Source organism: Suncus etruscus, chromosome 15 (genome assembly GCF_024139225.1).
Source record: "Suncus etruscus isolate mSunEtr1 chromosome 15, mSunEtr1.pri.cur, whole genome shotgun sequence".
NCBI lineage: Eukaryota > Metazoa > Chordata > Mammalia > Eulipotyphla > Soricidae > Suncus > Suncus etruscus.
Genome location: NC_064862.1, coordinates 60,471,580 through 60,486,045, shown reverse-complemented (window position 1 = coordinate 60,486,045; position 14,466 = coordinate 60,471,580). Strand labels below are relative to the sequence as shown.

Genomic DNA, 14,466 nt, shown 5'->3' with positions numbered 1-14,466 from the left:
ATGGCAGATTGACAAGATGTTGACTCCTCCCGTTCTGCTCCATCCCCATTTTTTGCCCCTGGGCCTCAAGTGTGGTCTTGCAGGCTGTGTGCTCCCACAGTACCCTCTTACCCAGCAGGGAAGCCTTCAGAACCACTAAGCTTTAAAAAACATTGAGGGGTCATACCCCACTATGTTCAGGGGGTTGTTCCTGGCTCTGCTAGGCTCAGGGGTCATTCCTGATGGGCTTGGGGAACCATATGGGTACTAGGAATTGAACCCAGGCCAGATGTGTACAAAGCACTCTCCCTGCTTTACTTCCCTCCAGCCAGCCACATGGCTTTTCTTGAGGAGCAGGAACAGACTGGGTTGGTGGTTGGTGGGTCATTGGGCAGTGTGTAGTCTGTGCTACTGGAAGATTTCTTGGGCAGTTCCTCTGGGCCCTGGACCTTCCTCTGGAAAAGGCACTTTCCTCCAGCACAATGTCAAGTGCTGTCCATTGCTTAGGCCTCAGCCACTCTGTAATCCCTGTAGACGTAACTCCAAAGGTTTCCTGAGACCAGAGCTTTCAGAAATAAGCTCCTTGAACCCAGGCCTGCTGAGCCGAGCAGCTTCTGCCCTGAACCCTGGCAGCCCTGAATTTTTCTTTCGTTAGAGGCCATCAGCACCCTGGTAGAACCCAGGCTCTGCTTTCTGCTCACTTTGCCTGAAGCCACTGAGGCTTTTGCGGTTCACTGTCCCCTCAGAGTTTTTTTTTTTTTTTTTTTAATGATTTGCGTGGGGGGGAAAATCTTGTGCTTATTATTTGGGCAGCATGGTTGATCTAAATGGACCAGCTGCAGTAACCAGAAGAGCCATTTTTGTGCTTCATCCAGGCCTCTTCTCCCCCTCTCCCACCTCAGCATCCTCCGGAAAGCCCTCGACAAAATTGCAGAAATCAAGTCTCTGCTGGAGGAGAGGCGGATTGGTAAGTCAGTGCCCAGCCCTGCATGACCCAGTGGAATGAGAGAGCCCAAGGACACTGGCTCCTGGCAGGGATGCCTGAAACCCGGGCTGGTGTGACAGGGAGGGATGTCTTCCTAGCTCCATTCCCACCCCACCCCTGTATACCCCAGGACTCAGCTAGCTTCCCTGAGCTTCTCTCCCATCCCAGTCCAAGGTGTCCCCCCTCCCCCCAGGTGAGCGATGGCCTTGGCTATTTGTGGTTATGGGCTGTGGCCCACTTGTGAAGCTCACCTTTCAGAAGGTGTGTGCACACATGCTGCCTGCCTAGCTGCCCACTTCTTTTGCCCTGTAGGTGAACTCAGTTGTCTGGCAAGAAGTTGAGGTGCTGAGCCACACCTCAGGATAAGGCCATTCATAATGGATTTTTCTTTTTTATCTGGCTTTGGGTTTTGGGCCACACCCGGCAGAGCTCAGGGCCTACTCCTGGCTCTGCTCAGGGATTACTCTAGGTAAAGCTGAGGGACCATCTGGAATTCTGGGGATTGAACCCAGATTGACCACACGCAAAGCAAGCACTTTGCCCTCTGCACTAACTCTATGTCCCCTGACATCAGAGGTATTTTTGTTGACTCACAATAAAAAAGTGCACAAGAATGTCCATAGGGCTTGATCTTACAAGCACTTTGTCCCTTTTTATAGATTTTATTTATTTATTTATTTATTTTTTGCTTTTTGGACCATACTTGGCAGCGCCCAGGAATTACTCCTGGCTCTGCACTCAGAAATTACTTCTGGCAGGCTTGAGGGATCGCGTGGGATGCCAGGGATCAAACCTGTGGGTTGACTGTGTACAAGGCAAAAGCCCTCCCTACTGTGCTCTGGCCCCTTTTGCCCCTCTCTAGAAAGTTCTTTTAGAAAGATCTCATCAGTCTGGCTGTGCTCTGGCATTAAGTGACCTGCCCTGTAGAAAGATCTCATCAGTCTGGCTGTGCTCTGGCATTAAGTGACCTGCCCTGGGCACCTGGTAGCAAGGGTGGGATCACTGGGATGCTGGGCTGGGGTGACAGCTCAAGGCTTACTTCCTCCTGCAGCTGCCAAGATCGCTGGACTCTACAATGACTCTGAGCCCCCACGGAAGACCATGCGCCGTGGGGTGCTGATGACGCTGCTGCAGCAGTCAGCCATGACCTTGCCCCTGTGGATCGGGAAGCCTGGTGACAAGTGAGGGCGGCCCAGGGGCTGGGGGCTGGTGAGAAGGGGCCCTGCTCACACGAGATTCCCCTGCAGACCTCCGCCACTTTGTGGGGCCATTCCAGCCTCTGGGGACTACGTGGCCAAACCTGGGGACAAAGTAGCTGCCAGGGTCAAGGCTGTGGATGGGGACGAGCAGTGGATCCTAGCCGAAGTGGTCAGTTACAGCCATGCGACCAACAAGTGAGTGGCAGGCCCGCAGGGCTGTCTGGCATGAGGGGCTTGGAGCAGGGGCTACCCAGCATGGACACACACCCCCTGCAGCCCCCATTCCCTTTCCCTGCAGGTATGAGGTAGACGACATTGATGAAGAAGGCAAAGAGTGAGTACTTCTGGGAGCAGGACAGCCCCCCTCACCCCCACCTGGCCTGGGGCTGACCTTGCCCCCTTGCAGGAGACACACCCTCAGCCGGAGGCGCATCATCCCCCTGCCCCAGTGGAAGGCCAATCCCGAGACAGATCCCGAGGCCTTATTCCAGAAGGAGCAGCTCGTACTGGCCCTCTACCCCCAGACCACCTGTTTCTACCGAGCCCTGATCCACACACCCCCACAGAGGGTAAGGAGCACCCCTGGCAGGCCGTCAGGACCCTGGTAGCAGCAGGCCAGACCTGCAGGGTGGTCCCATCTCCCCACACTCCCCTTCCTCGATATCCCCCCTCCTAGTGATTGAGAGCAGTGGTTTTCAGCTCATCCCTCTGCAGGTCTGCAGAAAATTCCTGCCATCCACAAAAAAAGGTGGAAACAGCCGGAAAGCTGTGCTCCAGGGCAGTGCCAGCTGGTCCTCCCGCTGTGCCCATGGCCGTCCTCCAACTCTTCAGCCACAGTAGCCTGAGGCTGCCTCCCTGTGCTCCTGGAGCCTTTGCTATACCCCTACCTGGTCACTGGAGAACAGTTTGTTTAGTTTATTTTTAATATTTTTTTTGTCTTGGGGCCACACCCAGCAGTGTTCAGGAATCACTCCTATAGGGCTCATGGGTCAGCCACAAGCAAGGCAAACACCTTCCCCACAGTACTAGCTCTCCACTGTAGAACAATTTAAACTCTGATCTCCAGGCACTGGGAAGATAGCTCTGTAGTTGGGGCCATGTGCTTTGCATATGCGTGTCCTTCCCCCCACCATACCTCTGGGTAAGGACATGGGGGCCTCCAAGCACCACAGAGGTTGCCTTCACGTTCCAGGTACTGCAGGATCTACACAGTATTGCAACCCTAAGTCCTCACCCAAACCCCCACCTGGTTGGCTTGGCATTCCGTCAGTGCCCCAGGGAGGGGGGGCAGCACACACCCCCAAATCAGTTTCTCTGTTCTTTCTCCAGAATCCCTTCTTGCTGCTTCTGGGGAAAGATCCTTGTTCCCCAAGAGCCCAGTCAGGTACCTGACCTCCCACTAAGGCTGGCTTATCTCCCTGTCCTCTGCTCTTGGTCTTAGTTTTGCTTCCCAAGCAGCACTTAGGACCTGGAATCATTTTCTGTGACTTGCCAGTTGGTGGATGGGTACAGCTTCACCAGTGTGTGTGTCACCTGGTGATGCTCAAAGGCACTGGGTCTATATCGTGTGGTGATCAGGGGGCCCTTTGTTGCTGAGAACAGCTCTGTAGCAGCAAGGACTAGGCCAAAGTATGTGAGCTCTTTGGGGGAAGGGCCTCCCTTAGTGATGTTTGGGGCCCTTGGCTGGGATAGTATATTGGCTATACCCACTGGTGCCTGGGGTGAGGGGGCCTGTGGTAGCAGATTGAGCAGAGCCTCACACATGCGCTCCAGCCTATGAACATGCCCTACCACACCACACCACACCCCGGCCCCTGCTAACTAGAAGCCGGGGTTTGCTAGGGTCTGACCAGCCCCATTCTGTTGTCCTGCCCAGCCCCAGGATGATTATTCAGTCCTGTTTGAAGACACCTCGTACGCAGATGGCTACTCGCCTCCCCTCAACGTGGCCCAGAGATATGTGGTGGCTTGTAAGGAGCCCAAGAAAAAGTGAAGCAAACTTGAACCTCCCAGCTCTTCTGCCCTGGGGGCCTGCCAAGAGGGGAGAGAGCGTGACTGAATAAATCCTCTTCTACTACCTCTGGCTGTGGGTATCACTTCACCATGCCCTTCCTCTTCACCCCGAATGGGTAGAAGAGGGAGCTTGTTGCACTCCCAGTAAGCTCTGAAATAGGCTTCCAGTCAGGGCTCCATTTGGCACAGGGCACTTTATTCCCAGAGGGTGGGACAGGGCTTGCTCCCTTCCCTCCCCTGGGCACCCTCCAGGCAACCACTTCACAGCTCCATCCGGAACTGGAGGCTGCAGCCAGCCATTTGCACAGCATAGTCAGCATCGAAGCGCTCATTCTGGGCCACGGTGAAAGTGTTTTTCCAGTCCCCTGCAATGCCTAGAAGGAAAGAGTGAATTGAAGGCCCAGGCACCAAAAAGGCTGAGTTCCCCCAAGTCCCCACATCAACCCCCTGGCCAGTGAGCACCTTTTCTCATGAAGGCAGAAATGCTTTGGTCCATGAGATCAGTGGGGACAGTGATGTAGTTGGACATGGAGTTCTTCTTCATCTCCTTGAATGATGTCTGATGGACAATGTGGTCCACAGTCTCTTCAGGCAGGGAGCGCCCCAAGAACTCCAGGATCTTCTGAATCTCCCTTTTGGGGTTCTAGAGCAGCAGATAGATGGAGGTGTGGGATGTTCATTGAGTCAGCGGAAAGGAGGCCCCTCTCTGACCATTAGGGGATCCGTCTATATCTAGCTAGGGACCCCCAGACCTTGGCTCTGGCTCCTTTCTCTGGGCTGTGCCTTCTGCCTCTATCCCCGGTAAGTAATTGGTGGGCTGGGTTCCTTGTGGGAATAGGTTGGTCTCCTAACAGCCCACCAAGAAGTACCAGGCTGGCTGATTGTGGCTGTTAGAGGGCACTGGCTGGATGCAGAAATCAGTGGGTACCCAGTGAAGGCTTCTGGGGCCTTCTTCCCAGGCACTGAGGTGCATCCCCACCTGCATCTGCTCCACTCATCTTACCTCCTTCATGTCCTCGTAGAAGAGATAGAGAATAGGGTGGGTGTGGCTCAGCTTCTCCCATTCCTGCACATGATGGTACCAGGACCCGTAGGACACTATAGAATGGGAGACAATGACAAATGGATGTTGGCTTGGGCTGGGCTGCATTGCCCGTCCTATTCCCTGAGCCTCAGACCCACCTTCCCCAGCCATGAACTTCTCCAGGAAACTGTCCCAGGTCCCGGGGTCAGGGTGCACTTTGGCCATGCGGTAGAAGTGGTAATAGGAAACAGCCACATCCTTGGCATTGCGGGCAACATAGATGGTCTAGAAAGATAGACAAAGTCCCCAGCTTGGCATCTGACATGCTGGGCACAGCATCCTTCCAGGAAGCCACCTTGGGATGGGTGGTGCAGCTGAGGGATTTGAACCCTGATCTGTACCTGACCCTAGTTTCTCCTTGAAGTTACCGAGTGCTGGTGCCCTGCCCTACCCCAGATATGAGGAATACCCCAAATCTACTGCCCTCAGTTCTGTCCTGGGGGCATCTCATATGAAATGGTGCCAGAGCTGGGCCACTCCAGGTTTTCTCTGCCACTCGCCTTTTGTTTGTTTTTTTGTTTTGGGGTCACAACTGGCAGCGCTCAGGCGTTACTCCTGGCTCTAAGCTCAGAAATCACTCCTGGCAGGCTCGGGGGATCATATGGGATGCCAGGATTCGAACCACCATCCTTCTGCATGCAAGGCAAACACTTTGCCTCCATGCTATCCCTCCGGCCCTGCCACTCACCTTGACCTTCTGGTCCAGCAGGGTCTGGGGGAGCAGGGCCAGGGGCAAGTGTGTCTTGATGATTCGTGGGACTGGTGTGACTTGGAGAACTTCCATTCCTGAGTACAGGGCAGGGGCCATGAGGGGGACCCAGTTTCCCCCTCCCCCCCCTTCACCTACAAGCCCCCTCATCCCGCTTCACACCTGAGGGAATCCCTGGGCCCTTGAACTCAAGGAAGGGCACCCGGATGAAGATGGGGGCCCTGCGACACTTTTCCACATCGCCTTTCTGGTAGATCATGTCCACAATCTCGCTCACCCAGGTGGTGCCTGGAGGAAGAAAGAGGAGGTAATAGGGCCAAGGACCGCTGGTCCAGTGGGTCCAAAAGGGCGGTAGCCTTGGTGTCACCTACCAGACTTGGGGTAGGTGCTGATGAGCAAGTCATCAGGCCTGGCTTGGAAGCTCTGCAGAGGACCCAGGGCTTCTGCGAAGTACTTGATGATGGGGATCCCCTTCACGTACTCCAGCGGTGGCCGGTTATCTTCCTGGATCTTCTCCATGCTGCTGCCTCAGGGCCTCAACTGCATGCACCAGGATGCCTACTGAACCAGTGACAGATCAAAAGGGTCTCACATGCAAAAGAAGGGTTTCAAACTTTGTTCTTGGGCCACTCCCAACTGTCCTCAGAGCTGACTTCTGGCTCTGTGCTCAGGGATCCACTCCTGGCAGTGCTGGGGACCATAGAGGGTGCTGGGAATAGAACCACGGCAGTATGCAAAACAATATAATCTCTCCAGCCCCTCAGTTTCAATAAACAGGATATTACCATCAGGGTCTACCCATGACCCTCTTACATGCAAAACCTGTGCTCTGCCACAGCCCCATTCCTGGTTTTCAGAGCAAAGGACCAAACCTTGAGAGCTGAGTATCTGGCCCTGCTCAGAGCACCTGTGGGACCATGCAGATGACAACTCTGGCTGCACTCTGACTTGCCTGCTGAGCTATTGAGAATCCCAGTGCCCTGGCTCTGCATCAGAGCAGTTCAGGCTCCCATGTGGGCAGGGCACAGGGATCTGGAAGCTCTCCAGGACATGCTAGCGTGCGACCCAGAAAACCACTCGGAGCTTGCCTAACTCCTGCCAACCAGTTTGTCTAACTACATTCAACTCTGGCCCCAGGCCCGCTTCCAGGGGCACTTCTCTTGGACTCTCCTTGAAATTCCAGGACCCTTCACCTCTGGAAAACCCCTGGCCAGTGACCAGCTGGGACCCAGAATCCCACCTACTTAGCTACTGCCTGTCTTGGCTCAGGGACAGCCTGTTGAGCAATAGGACTACTTTGGAGACCAGAGTCTGACATGCCAAGGAGCAATGCTGTGAAGATGCATGAAACGCACAAGATCAAGCCGGGCTCCAAGTGGAACTTTTGCGGGCAGAGATCACGGGGGTCTAGCCCGGCGCCCCAACCCACACTCACCTGGCCTCTCGGGTGCGTGTGGCCGGGTTCAGGTACGAACTGAGACTGCAGATCTGCCTCCCTCCAGAGCTCTTGTAGGTCCACAGTGGGAGGGATCTGGGGCCGCAATTGGGACTTGGCTGTCCTCCAGGAAGGAAGGAGAGGGTGGAGTTTGGGGTGGGGGAGCCCTCTACCCCGCCTCCTCAGCATCCCAGATAGGCCAAGTTTAGTTTGAGACCCAATCATGGGTTCACTGGGAAGATATCCAAAATGATTGAAAAAAAAAAAAAAGTCCAGTTTGGGGGGCTCGTTTTCCAAGGAGTTCTGGCTCCTGACCAGCCTTCAACTCCTCCCTCCGGGGCAGTCTCACACCCTTCCTCATTGGCTGGGTCCCAGCGGAGATGTGGAGGGGAAAGGCGGGTGCTCACCTTGGTGCTTGCTGGCCCGGGCGACCCCTGGTGGCCCATGCAGTTAAGGAACTGTTTGGCGCTAATCCTGGACATTCCAGAGCTGTGTGGGGGACAGGCATGAACCCCATGACCAGTACTCAGGCAGCCACTGGGAAAGAAAGAGGGGGGAAGGGCTGGGAATAGCCCCTAGGAAAGTGACTAGGGCTGTGCCTATAGGCAGAAATGGGGGACTTGGAGAGCCTCATGGCCCCAGGGAGGGTGAACAGCCCCTTCTCGACTCAAGTCAAGCTGGTTGGTTGAAGAGTGAGAGGAGTCAAAAATGAGTCTTCTGGGGCTGGGTAGGTGGCGCTGGAGGTAAGGTGTCTGCCTTGCAAGCGCTAGCCAAGGAAGGACCGTGGTTCGATCCCCCGGCGTCCCATATGGTCCCCCCAAGCCAGGGGCGATTTCTGAGCACATAGCCAGGAGTAACCCCTGAGCGTCAAACGGGTGTGGCCCCCCCCCCAAAAAAAAATAAAAAATAAAAATGAGTCTTCTGGGGCCGGAGAGATAGTATGGAGGTAAGGCATTTGCCTTTCATGCAGAAGGTCGGTGGTTCAAATCCCGGCATCCCATATAGTCCCTCAAGCCTACCAGGAGCGATTTCTGAGCGTAGAGCCAGGAGTAACCCCTGAGCGCTGCCGGGTGTGACCCAAAAACCAAAAAAATAAAAATAAAAAATAAATAAATAATGGGGCCAGAGAGATAGCACAGCGGCGTTTGCCTTGCAAGCAACCAACCCAGGACCTAAGGTGGTTGGTCTGAATCCCGGCGTCCATGTGGTCCCCCATGCCTGCCAGGAGCTATTTCTGAGCAGATAGCCAGGAGTAACCCCTGAGCACAGCCGGGTGTGGCAAAAATAAATAAATAAATAAATAAATAAATAAATAAATAAATAAATAAATAAATAAAAATGAGTCTTCAGGGGCCGGAGACATAGCATGGAGGTAAGGTGTTTGCCTTGCATGCAGAAGGACGGGGGTTCGAATCCCGGCATCCCATATCCCATATAGTCCCCCAAGCCTGCCAGAGCGATTTCTGATCGTAGAGCCAGGAGGAACCCCTGAGCGCTGCTGGGTGTGACCCAAAAACCAAAAAAAAAAAAAAAAGGTCTGCCACACCCTCACCAGAAGCTGGAGCACACAGGCTTGCATGAAGGGCATCTGGTTGAACCCTGGTACTGCAGTTCCAGAGCACTGCAAAGGTGGTAACTCGAGCTGAGTGTGGCTCAAGAATTCATCTTTGGAGGCAGGTTGGAGAAGGCTGGGATGCAGGGTACCACACTGAGGATGCTGTTGCTGCTGCTATTGCTGGGAATATAGCCTTGTCCCTCCTGCCCTTTATGTCACCCCCAGCAAATAACAAAAGGCCCCCATTATTCACAAATTTTATTGGACTATGTAAAAATGCAAATCTACTCCCTTCAGACTAAGGGAATAGCAGGGAAAGGGAAAGAGAGATGGCTACGTCAGGTCTAGGGGCGCAGAGGGGCAGGCCCAGTCAGGCCTCCAGCAAGTCTGCCCAGTGTGCCTGTGGGGAGAGAGCAGGGGTCAGAGGTGGCCTAAGGCACAGTGCAAGGAAGCTGGTGTCAGGCTGCCTCTCACCTCCTCTAATTCGAGGTTGTCCTCAGCTTCCTGGGTGCCCATTCGGCTCAGCCAGATCAGGTCCCCCCACAGCAAAGTGTTCTCACAGCTGCCAAGAGACACACACAGTCAGGCCTCACAAACCTCCTCCAGGCCAGGAGCTAGAACAGCATGGGGCAAGTGGCAGGACTCACCCTGGACATTGGCCCTCCAGGGGCAAAAGCTGCCCAGGCTCCTCCTGCAGGAAACACTCTGCCAGGCAGATCATGTGGGCCCTCAAGGAGCAGTTGGGGTGGGGACAGCACAGGGGCACTTCTTCATCCTGTCAGGAAAGAGGTGGCAACCATTGCACTATTTCCCTGGCCCAGCCTGACCAGAGTCAGGGCTTTATCTAAAGCAATTCACTGCTTAGAGGTATTTTTCTGCCCTTTTGGTGTTTGTAAATGAGGTCACTGAGGCACAGAGCTGCTCAAAGGATTGAGCTTGTCCTTTGTCTTTGGGGTAGGCAGTGATCACAAACCTGGGTGGCAGAGCCTATGACATGGAGTACTCAGTCTGTTCCATGAACTGAGTATAGCAAAAGTCTTTCACTTCAGTAGTGTCTGGTCCATGCCCTGTGTCCCCAGTAGAGACAGGAAGTGCCCTGTGGAGGTCACACAGTAGTAGAAGGCTTTCCTTTTTTTTTTTTTTTTCTTTTTTCTTGGTTTTTGGGCCACACCTGGTAATGCTCAGGGGTTACTCCTGGCTATGCACTCAGAAGTTGCTCCTGGCTTGGGGAACCATATGGGACGCTGGGGGGTCGAACCACGGTCTGTCCAAGGCTAGTGCAGGCAAAGCAGCCACCTTCTAGCGCCACTGCACGGTCCCAAGGCTTTCCCCTTTTTGTTTTAATGTCACAGCAACAGGTGCTCAGGCATATTCCTGGCTCGGCAATCCTGTATGTGCTTTCTTTTGTTTTTGTTTGGGGGCCACACCCGGCGGTGCTCAGGGGTTACTCTTACTCCTGGCTCTGCACTCAGAAATCACTCCTGTAGGGCCAGAGAAATAGCATGGAGGTAGGATGTTTGCCTTGCATGCAGAAGGACGGTTGGTCGAATCCTGGCATCCCATATGGTCCCACAAGCCTGCTAGGAGCAATTTCTGAACATAGAGCCAGTAGTAACCCCTGAGTGCTGCCAGGTGTGACCCAAAAACCAAAAAAAGAAAAAAAACAAATCACTCCTGGCAGCTCAGGTGACCATTGCAGGGGTCCTCAAACTTTTTAAACAGGGGCCAGTTCACTGTCCCTCAGACCATTGGAGGGTCTGACTATAGTAAAAACAAAACTTATGAACGAATTCTTATGCACACTGCATATATCTTATTTTGCAATGAAGAAACAAAACAGATACAAATACAATATGTGGCCCGCGGGCCATAGTTTGAGGACCACTGCTGGGATGCCAAGGATTGAAACTGGCAAACAACCACTGCTGTGTTATCACGCAGTCTCCTGATGGTGCTTCCTATGGGATGCCAAAGATCAAGCCCAGTTCAGCAGCAGATAAGGCAAGTGCTCTACCCACTGTGCTATCACTCTGGTCCCTCAGCTTTACGTTTTCAAAAGGGACATGAACAAAAAGAATTGCAATTCCCAAGGAATTGCAAGACCCAAGGAAGACCTGCGAGGTATGTGGCATTTCATCAAGGCAAAATTCTGAGCAATAGGCACAATAGGGTCAAGAACTGGCTAGACGTGATGGGCCATCACAGCAAGGTGGTCAAAAGGTGTCAGCTGCTAAATCCCAAATTCTCAGGAACCCCCCGTCCTATAGTCCCACCTGGAGCCCACGGGCACACAGGCTGCAGCGGTCCTCGGTGTCTGGGTCCGGGTCCGGGTGAACGGAGGGAGTAGCACGGCATCTTGGGAGCGGAGGCCCAAAGGCCAGTGGCACATGCGATGGCGGCGGCGGGCACAGATCCCGCTGGAAGTCGGGGCGCAGCCATCTGAGTGTGAGTGGGAGGCGCACCCAGGGTGGTGTGCACAGCATGTGCGCCAGCACGCGCAGGTGGAAGTCAAAGGATCCCTCGCTGCGTTTACGGGGACCCACATGTGCCAGGCGTCGAGAGGCATGCGGGTGCTGCCAGGCCCATTCGAACTGTGGGACACAGTACCTGGCTTCACACCACCCCAGGAAGGCCACGCCCCACCCACCCAACCCAACCCCGCTTAGGCATGGCTCAGTTCTCCTCCTGCCACTCTCAATTCCTTTTCTTTTTCTCTTTAGGAGGGGCCCCTGGGTAGACCTGAGGATCCCCCCCTGGGAACTGTGCCATGCCTGGGATGGAATGCAGCTTCCTGCATGTAGGGCAAGCACTCAGCACACGGCTTCCTCTCCCCTCACCTCACACTTGTCTTACCCGTAGTGCAGCCACTGCTGAAGGGAAGCCATGTACAATGAGCACCATCTCCCTAGACAGAAATAAAGCCACAGCCTGAGTCTCTACATGACTATATACCCTGAAGTCCAATTCCCCCCTCCTCATGGATCAACCCCAATCCCAAAAATGGGGTCACAATCACTTTGAACACTAGCCAATAGACTTTTGTCTTGGGAGAAGGTATATTTGGTGGTGCTCAGGGTTTACTCCTCACTCTGTGCTCAGGAATCATTCCTGGGAGGGCTGGGGACCATATGTGATGCTAGGAATCAACCCGGGTCAGTGCTTGCTAGGGCCCTACCTGCTGTACTCTGGCCCCTATTACATGGTAACATTATACACATAAATAAATATTTATATTTTGTTTGTTATATTTATATTAATTTTATTATTTATATTTGAGGTACCTAATGCCTTCTCAATAATTTGTTTTGTTTTGTTTTGTTTTGGGAGGCCACACCCAGCAGTGCTCAGAGGTTACTCCTGGCTCTGAATTCAGGAATCATTCCTGGCAGGCTTAGGGGACCATATGGGATGCCAGGAATCAAACCCCCGTAGGCCTTGTGCAAAGCAAACGCCTTCTCCTCTGTGCTGTGCTACCACTCAGGCCCCTCAATTAATTATTTTTAACATCGGTTTTGTATGGAGGGCACACTAGCAGTGCTCAGGGATTATGCCTAGCTCTGTGCTTATATTTCACTCCATCGACTCTTGGTGGGTTCAGGGTACCATATGGGGTGTGGGGATCGAACCCGTGGGCTGTGAGTATGTCAAATGCCTCCCGAGGTACTCAAGCCCCAGACTTGGTTCTTCAGGGAAGACACTGTCCCCTGGTCTCAGGGTAACTGCCCTCTCTGATCCCCCTTCCCAGACTAATCCCCCAAATAGAAACAGAGCCTAGATCACAGCCCCGCCTCCCCACCCGATCTAGTCTCACAGCAATGCACCTCTGTCCCCCGATCATCTCCCCAAGGGCCTAGCATGCCATCCCTGCAAGGCCACCCACAGGCCTGGCCACACCCCTTTCCACGCCTCTTCTCCGCCCGTTCCCGCCTTCCTCCTCTCCTCCTCCTCCTCCTCGAAGCCCTCCGGGCAGCGACCCGCCTCCTCTTACCAGGGCCCGCGCCCGCTAGTCCGCCAGGCTCCACCTTTCCTGCGGCCCCCGTTGTGCTGCTGAGCCCGACGGGCTGGGTTGACGGTGAACCCCACGTAGACGCGTCCGGGGTATCGAGGGTTCAAGCAGTAGAGGAGATAGACGCCGAAGAACGGCCCGAGCTGCGCCGCGCCCGCCGCGGGACTCATGGGGCATGGGTGCAAGTGGGGGTTCGTGGGGGGCCGCAGCTCACCCGGGGTGGACTGAGGGGGCCTGAGACCTCGGCAAGGGCTGGGCTGGACTGGGCTGCAAAATACTTGTTTGGGCTGGGCTGCAAGATATTTGGGACTAGTGCGGGTTCGAGTCCCCTCTCCGGGCTGGGGCAAAGTTGTCAAACCCTGAAAAAAGCGGTTACTGCGCAGGCGCGGCCCGGCCGACCCCGTCCTCACGTGACCCACTGGCGCAGACACGAGTTGCTGCTGAGGGCGGAAGTGCTGCTTGCGCCCGCCTCCCGAGTCCGGAAGTAGGAGTGTGGGCGGAAGTGGCGTCAGTAAGGGCGGAAGTTCTGTGGTGCGGGGGCGAACTGGGGATTCATCCCCGCTGGGCTGCCCCCACCACACCCCTTTGGGCTGCAACCATGGATCTCAGCGCGGATTATCTCCGGGAAAAGCTTCAGCGGGACCTGGAGGCGGACCACGTGGTGAGTTGAGCTTCTGGACTGACTGATTCAACGAGGGGGAACCCGGGCTCCAGGGAGCCGCCCCTGGTACCCAACTAACCATCCACCCTGGTCTGCCCCTTAGGAAGTGGAAGACACGACTCCCAACCGTTGCGCGTCCAGCTTCCGAGTCCTCGTGGTGTCGTCCAAGTTCGAGGGGAAACCCCTGCTTCAGAGACACCGGTGAGGCCATGATCCCAAGCATCTCACTTTGGTGGTGGGGGGGCGTCCCTGTTTGACAGTTGAGGTCCAGAGGTCTGGGACATCTCTTTGTCTACCCAAACCTCTTATAACCCCTGCCCATCTCTTCCTGCCCCCAGGCTGGTTAATAACTGCCTTTCGGAAGAGCTGCCGCACATCCACGCCTTTGAGCAGAAAACCCTCACCCCCGAGCAGTGGGCCCGGGAGCAGCAGAAATAAGCTCCTGGAACACGCAGGACCATCCTATGCGGAATCTGGCCCTCTTCTGTGCAGTGCTGGCGGGTGAGGGTGGGATTGGGCCATGAGGGACAGGCTTTTCCCTGCCCCCATCATTGTTGTTTCCCTGCCCAGGCAGAAAGGCTTATGTGCCCCTAACTGAGACAAGAAGTTCTGGGCCACGTGTATGCCTCCAGGGGCTGAGCTCCTATGTCAGTCTCCTATGGGTGCCATCCCCCTGTGGCACCACATGCCCACAGCCTCCCCAGCATCTCCCCCTGACCTCACAACAATAAAAAAAAGAGAGAGAGAAAATGTTCAATCTAAGCAGTTTCCTTCAGGGATAGGTTTCACAGTCCTCTTCTTTCATGCTCAGCAAACCCCGGAGATTCATCCATTCCCTAC

General features: G+C 54.7%; 4 protein-coding genes across 6 annotated transcripts in view; 2 read left to right on the top strand and 2 right to left on the bottom strand.

Annotated features, from left to right (window-relative positions):
* Positions 1-4,237, top strand: part of SGF29 (SAGA complex associated factor 29) — a 42,553-nt gene extending 38,316 nt beyond the window's left edge. Inside the window, exons 5-10 of one of the 2 annotated variants that reach the window (XM_049787819.1) lie at positions 882-946; positions 2,016-2,145; positions 2,212-2,358; positions 2,462-2,497; positions 2,570-2,732; positions 4,040-4,237. In XM_049787819.1, the coding sequence (XP_049643776.1) occupies positions 882-946; positions 2,016-2,145; positions 2,212-2,358; positions 2,462-2,497; positions 2,570-2,732; positions 4,040-4,156 (658 nt within the window). In that variant the 3' untranslated portion in view covers positions 4,157-4,237. Of the gene's footprint in view, positions 1-854; positions 947-2,015; positions 2,146-2,211; positions 2,359-2,461; positions 2,498-2,569; positions 2,733-4,039 lie in introns of both variants that reach the window. The other variant, XM_049787818.1, reaches the window with a different exon arrangement.
* A 114-nt stretch (positions 4,238-4,351) lies between these two features.
* Positions 4,352-6,510, bottom strand: LOC126029535 (sulfotransferase 1A1). Its single transcript, XM_049787822.1, has 7 exons — positions 6,341-6,510; positions 6,132-6,257; positions 5,949-6,046; positions 5,359-5,485; positions 5,180-5,274; positions 4,639-4,819; positions 4,352-4,550 (listed from the first exon to the last, which is right to left on the bottom strand). The coding sequence occupies exons 1-7, from the start codon at positions 6,486-6,488 to the stop codon at positions 4,438-4,440; spliced, it is 888 nt and encodes a 295-aa protein (XP_049643779.1). The 5' UTR covers positions 6,489-6,510; the 3' UTR covers positions 4,352-4,437.
* Positions 6,511-9,304: 2,794 nt separating this feature from the next.
* Positions 9,305-13,160, bottom strand: SLX1A (SLX1 homolog A, structure-specific endonuclease subunit). Of its 2 annotated transcripts, XM_049787821.1 has the most exons (6): positions 12,948-13,160; positions 11,813-11,864; positions 11,233-11,550; positions 9,607-9,734; positions 9,434-9,521; positions 9,305-9,359 (listed from the first exon to the last, which is right to left on the bottom strand). In XM_049787821.1, the coding sequence occupies exons 1-6, from the start codon at positions 13,133-13,135 to the stop codon at positions 9,330-9,332; spliced, it is 804 nt and encodes a 267-aa protein (XP_049643778.1). In that variant the 5' UTR covers positions 13,136-13,160; the 3' UTR covers positions 9,305-9,329. The 2 variants fall into 2 exon arrangements, with proteins under 2 accessions (XP_049643778.1, XP_049643777.1); XM_049787820.1 differs by lacking the exon at positions 9,305-9,359 and having other exon boundaries at positions 9,368-9,521.
* Positions 13,161-13,475: 315 nt separating this feature from the next.
* BOLA2B (bolA family member 2B) lies at positions 13,476-14,173 on the top strand. The gene is made up of 3 exons (XM_049787832.1): positions 13,476-13,626; positions 13,730-13,827; positions 13,965-14,173. Exons 1-3 carry the CDS (start codon positions 13,564-13,566, stop codon positions 14,062-14,064), a joined length of 261 nt encoding a protein of 86 aa, XP_049643789.1. The 5' UTR covers positions 13,476-13,563; the 3' UTR covers positions 14,065-14,173.
* The last annotated feature ends 293 nt before the right edge of the window (positions 14,174-14,466 follow it).